The 5,634-nt window shown below is 58.1% G+C and overlaps 1 protein-coding gene across 1 annotated transcript in view; it reads left to right on the top strand.

The window, feature by feature from the left end:
* The first annotated feature begins 2,111 nt into the window (after positions 1–2,111).
* Positions 2,112–5,634, top strand: part of SLC2A7 (solute carrier family 2 member 7) — a 14,189-nt gene continuing 10,666 nt past the window's right edge. Inside the window, 4 exon segments of the mRNA XM_023748547.1 lie at positions 2,112–2,141; positions 3,122–3,220; positions 3,311–3,487; positions 3,651–3,762. Of these exon segments, the coding sequence (XP_023604315.1) occupies positions 2,112–2,141; positions 3,122–3,220; positions 3,311–3,487; positions 3,651–3,762 (418 nt within the window).

Genomic DNA, 5,634 nt, shown 5'->3' with positions numbered 1-5,634 from the left:
GAAGATGGGGAAGGGGCTGCTAGCAAGGAAGGCAGGCGGCCTCCCGGAGGTGGAAAACGCAAGGGAACGGATTCCCCCTGCAGCCTCCAGGAAGGAACGCGGCTCTGCTGACACCCGATTGTAGCCCCGTGAAACCGGGTCACCGTCATGACCTCCAGAATTATAAGGTAATAAGCGTGTGTTGTTGTAAGCCACTAAGTTTGTGATGGTTGTTACAGCAGCCAGAGGAAACTCATACCCACCTTGGTACTGGGGAGTGGGGGAAGCACTAACAAATACCTAAATATATGGAATGGCTTTGGCATTGGGCGCGGGGGAAGAGGCTGGGAGAGTTTTGAGGAGTGTGATAGAAAAAGCCTAGATTGCCTTGAACAGACTATTAATAAAGATATGAATGTCGATAGTTCACTGTTGACTGGGTGGCCAGGCTGTGCAGCCAAGTTAAAGGGCAGGACAGTGCCACCTCGGGGAGAGACCAGTGTATGATTCAAGGTCACTGAGAACGGACAGTTCACACACCTGGCTCTAGTGGTGCAGCACGGACTTCCAGCAAAAGAGGAGAGAGAGCCCTAGCCTGTGGCTCAGCTGGTTGGAGCCGTGTCCTGTGCACTGAAAGGCTGCCGGTTCGATTCCCAGTCAGGGCACATGCCCAATTTGCGGGCTCCATCCCCAGGAGAAGGCGTACAGGAGGCAGCTGATCAATGATTCTCTCTCATCATTGATGTTTCTATCTCTCCCGCTCCCTTCCACTCTCTGAAATCAATAAGAACATATTTTTAAAAAGGAGAGAGGGCCTGCACGGAGCCTGTCCCTTGCAGTGTGTGGGTCCCCCGCTGTGCAGCTGTGGCGGGCGGGCGGTGTGGCTGCACGCACTGTGAAGGGACCCTGCCTCCCCCCAGGGGGCCTGAAGAGCAGAAGGCTGGGTGTGCCTGAGGCCCTCGCCTCACTTGCTTGAAGCAGAGCCCAGGAGCACATTGTCCCAGCCCAGGGCCCATTCTTCTGTGACAAAGCCAGCAGGGCGAGGGACACATGCCTTTCTTTCCTAACAGCCACTCCGCTGGCCGGGCCCCAGAAGCAACGAGGGGCACCGCAGAGACCACATAGCACTTTGGAACAGCGACGTAAACCCGTGCGCCCCGAGAATCCTTCAGACGTGCGATAGCTGACTATTTAGTCAGGGGCGCGGACCTCTCCCTTAGACCGTCAAATAACAAAATGCCAACAGCCAACACAACAAGAGCCATCCAGTGGGAACGAATCAAAGTTATACAAAAAAGACGTCAGAACGGCAAAACAACTGTATGGTGTGTGCAGAATGTTAGTAATTGGTTTCTGTGTGCCAGGCAATGAAAAGGTGGAACACCCTGCTTTAGAGAACCCCTAACTGTCAGGAGCAGATGGGTGGGAGCAATAAGGACCTCGCATTCTTTCACCGTGTGCTGCGCCCTCGGGCTGCCACCCACATGCCAACACATGGTGCCCAGGGCCCTGGTACGTCTCGCTTTGGTGACTTCGTGTAACGTTCATAACGTGCTGCCACATTCTTACGTAATTTTCATTATGATCCTTTGACCATTATTCATATCCTTTGATCATAATTTCCTAATTAGCCTGTGATCGTTATTCAGTCGCTCCCTACTTCGTTTTTTCTCAGTAGAGGTAATTCTGAAATGAACACCTTTGTTGAATATGTTATTGACTTGTTTAATGCCGGTAGGTGTACTTAGGAATAATTACGTTGTCCGCCTGTAAAAGTATTTTATTTGTTCTTTCCTCCAAATGGACAATTAGTCCACGTGGGTGAGAGGAAGCACAAAGAACTAACAGGAGACGCGGCTGAGACCCAGGCAGACTCCCAGTTCTGCTCACCGCTAGGGAGGGACCAGTGGCAGGCACCCCTGTGGTACCTTGGTGGAGGCAAAGACAAAATCCATGCTTGTGTGAAACTTATCTTATCAGACACCCAAGGAAAGTGCGCTCTGGGGAAAGTGGGCAGGGTCCAGAGGCCAAAGGGCAATCGGGCCACCCAGGCCCCGCGGCGAATCGGCAGGTGCGGAACAGACCCGGGTGTCGCTCCGAGGCAGAGCGCACCCACTTCTCACCTGAGCGGCATGGAGGTGCCCAGCCCACCCCGGGAGGGGGTAAGTGCCAGGCTAGGAGAGGCCCCTGTCACTGTCCCTTTCCCACCAGAAGAGGGGACCCGTGGAGGGAGGGGCGGCTTCTGAAACGCCTACAGCGGTAAGGACAGCACCGGGGATCAGTCAGCTGAATCCCGCACCCCACCCTTCTCCGCAGGCTGGATCCCAGGCCAGCAGGGCTGAGGTCTGCGGGCAGTCACGCAGCTGATGGTGGGGTGGAGTTAGGGGCGCAGTTAGCAGGCAAGCCGAGGGTGGAGCGTGGCCCAGGGCGGTGGCTCTGGACCGCTGGTCGCCTGGAGTCCCGGGAAGCACCGCCTCAGGCAGCCGCAGACCTGTCCCAAGTCTGCGCCCCCCGGGCTCTGGGGCAGTTCCCCGGAGCTGCCCTGGGTTCTGAGGTGGCCAGGGAAGTGGGATGTGGTGGCCCCGAGTGAAGGACAAGCCTCAGGCCCTCCAGCCCTCTGTCCCTGGCTCCCTCCACCTGGACACTCCTCCCCCAGGCCCAGAGCTCAGCCACTCAGGGCTCAGCTCCCAGGCCCTCCTCAGAGGCCATCCCTGCACCCTGCTGAACACGCCCCCACCCCACCCCCCCGGCTTCTCCCCTGTTACCCTGTTGGTCCTCATAGCATTATTGGTACTTGGTGTCTGTACATCCTTTTTCTATTCGCCCCCCCCCCCTTCCCTAGAATGTAAACTCCAGGAGGCCAGCGGATGCTGAACCTTTTTCCCAGAGCCTCCCCCCACTCCATCCCGGGCCAGCACGTGGTGGAGGCTCAGCTTTGTCTTTAGGGAGGGAATGACTGTGTGCCAGGAACAGGAAACCATGCCATCCACGGCGCCCCCCACGTCTCAGAGCCCTGAGACCCCACCCCCAGCCAGCCACCGCCCCACCTTCCCTGGGCGGGTCCTGGGGTCCCCGACACCTGGCCCAGCTGGTGGAGCCCACTTCTCGGGTCATGGACCTCATCTCTGCCTCATCTCTGCAGAGGCTGCAGCCCACGCTGGTGCTGGCCACCCTGAGCGCGGGCTTCGGCTCGGCCTTCCAGTACGGCTACAACATCGCCGTGGTCAACACGCCGCACAAGGTGGGCGCCGGGCACTGGGGCTGCTGCCCGCTCCAAGTTCGCTCACGAGTTGCCCAATCTTCTTGGCTACCGTGGGGCAATGTCTTCCAGGTCTTGAAGTCATTTTATAACGACACCTACTACGCGCGACACGGGACGTCCATGGACGAGAAGCACATGCTGCTCCTGTGGTCCTGCACCGTGTCCATGTTCCCCCTGGGCGGCCTGCTGGGCTCGCTGATGGTCGGCGGGCTGGTGGACAAGTGTGGCCGGTGAGCGGAGGGCGCGGTTCTCACTCGTGGGTCACGGGGGAAACCACGCTGTCTCTGGGTGGCCTGCACAAGGTGGGGGCTTGATGTGACCTTGAAAAGCCTCGTCCCCATGGTGCCACAGACCTTATGCCCTGAAGCCAGTCCCTGAGGTTCCGGGACCCCTTCCCTTGTCCTTGCAGGGGAGCAGCAGCCCCTCTGTCCCCAACCCCGAGGGCGAGGTACCGCCCTTGAGAGCAAAGTTCTGGATGCGACGCCCCTTGGTGCCGTGTCAGCACCTGCAGCAGGTGCTCCGTAAGTGCTTGCCAATCGGGTCTGATGCGTGGCCAGGTGACCCGAGGTTCCAGGTGTGACAGCTGCAGCCTCGCCCCGTGGCCTCACCTGGGCTGCTGTTCTGAGGTTGGGGCTCAGACTGAGTCACTCCACGTGCCTGTCCCGTGTCTTTGAGATGCACAGTGGCTCTTTGTCCTTTGCTGGGCTTGCCCGGGCTCCCTCATCTGGGTGCCTAAGCCCAGGAGCTGCAAAGAGGTGCCTCCCCAGATAAGGCAGGTGCCCAGGTCAAGGTCCCCAGGGAGGGAGAGTGAGCCAAGGCCTCGGGGTGAGGCACCGGAATGCCTTCTGGCCACATCCCACTCGGAGGAATTCGCAATGACACTTGGACTCGATATGCCGAGACCAGCAGTTTTGGGGTGTGCGTGGAGAACCTTCTAAAGTAAAGAACTTTTAAAGAACTGTAGCCCTTCAGTTCCCACACATGGGAGAAAATATCGGCGACTGAAAACCAGCTATGCGTTACAGCGGGACCCATAGGACCCCTTCTTCTAGGTTCTTGATTGGCACTTGCCATGTGTCAGGCACGTGAATGAGGAAACGTTCAGTATGTTGTCCTTATGCCATAACCCAGGCTGTTGTGTAATCCAGACTGCGCTGTTCTCAGCTACACCAGTGGCTGGACTGTTCTAGAAGCCCAGGCTTGGCCTCCTCACCTGGACCCCCCGTCACAGAACCTGGGAGCCCAGTGATGGTCTCCTCGCCCCCTCACCTTGCAGACGAGGACACAGACCGCTCTGGTGGAGCTGGCCTTGTCCCAGTGGGTCCCCAACCGCCCTGAGCAGGAGGGGCTGGGGGAGGCCAGGCAGGGGGGGCTGTCCTCTCCGGCCTCGGGGTGGCTGATCCTCGGCTCTCAGTCTGGGCCCCGAGGGTAGCTTTCTCAGAGGAACAGCCGCCCCAGAGAGAAAAGGGGCCTGAGAAACCATCCCATACACCTGGGTGTCTAGCGCTGCCTCGTCGGGGATTTCCACGGGACTCTGTGCTACCCCTCCAGAGGGGTTTCTGTTTAAAGATCCCCCCAAACTCCTGGCAATGTCCTCAAAGTCCCAATGGTCCTCAAAGGCGGGCAGAGTGTGGGCAAATGTCAAAGGCGGGTGCAGCCAGCAGCCACCCCACAGCCGGGACCTCTCTTCCTTCCTCATCCTCCATTGGTGTCTCCTTTGGCAAAGCCCAACCCAGGTTGGGGGTGCGGGCTGTCAAGGGAGCCATTGATGGAAGCCATCAAAGGGCACAGAGCACAGTCTGGAAGGGAGGGATGGTCCTGGGGGGCAGGGCAGCATAGTCCCTTTTTCTAGACGCCCCCTCCCTCTGGTTCATCGACTCCTGGGCTGGCAGCCTTGTCAGGGATCTGAGAGATGCTCTAGTCCAGTGGTTCTCAACCTGTGGGTCGAGACCCCTTTGGGGGTCGAATGACCCTTTCACAGGGGTCGCCTAAGACCATCGGAAAACACATATATAATTACATATTGTTTTTGTGATTAATCACTATGCTTTAATTATGTTCAATTTGTGACAATGAAATTGGGGGTCACCACAACATGAGGAACTGTATTGAAGGGTCACGGCATTAGGAAGGTTGAGAACCGCTGCTCTAGTCTAACCCGGTGTCCCGCCTGTTGTGGGAATCCCCTGTTCTGCATTCCTGAGGGTCCTCATCTAGTCTAGTCTCTGCCTGAATGCCACCAGGGACAGGAAGCTCCCTGCCGGAGGCTGCAGGCACTCCTCCTACCTTCTCTGCTGTCCACAGTCAGCTCCGGCTGTTAGCACCCCCACCCGCCCCTGCTGGCCCCAGACCTTCCTTCCTGGGACTTGTGTCTCGGTCCCAGCTTCTCCGTC

Source organism: Myotis lucifugus, unplaced genomic scaffold (assembly GCF_000147115.1).
Source record: "Myotis lucifugus unplaced genomic scaffold, Myoluc2.0 scaffold_1525, whole genome shotgun sequence".
Taxonomy (NCBI): domain Eukaryota; kingdom Metazoa; phylum Chordata; class Mammalia; order Chiroptera; family Vespertilionidae; genus Myotis; species Myotis lucifugus.
This window is presented reverse-complemented; position numbering and strand designations above follow the sequence as displayed.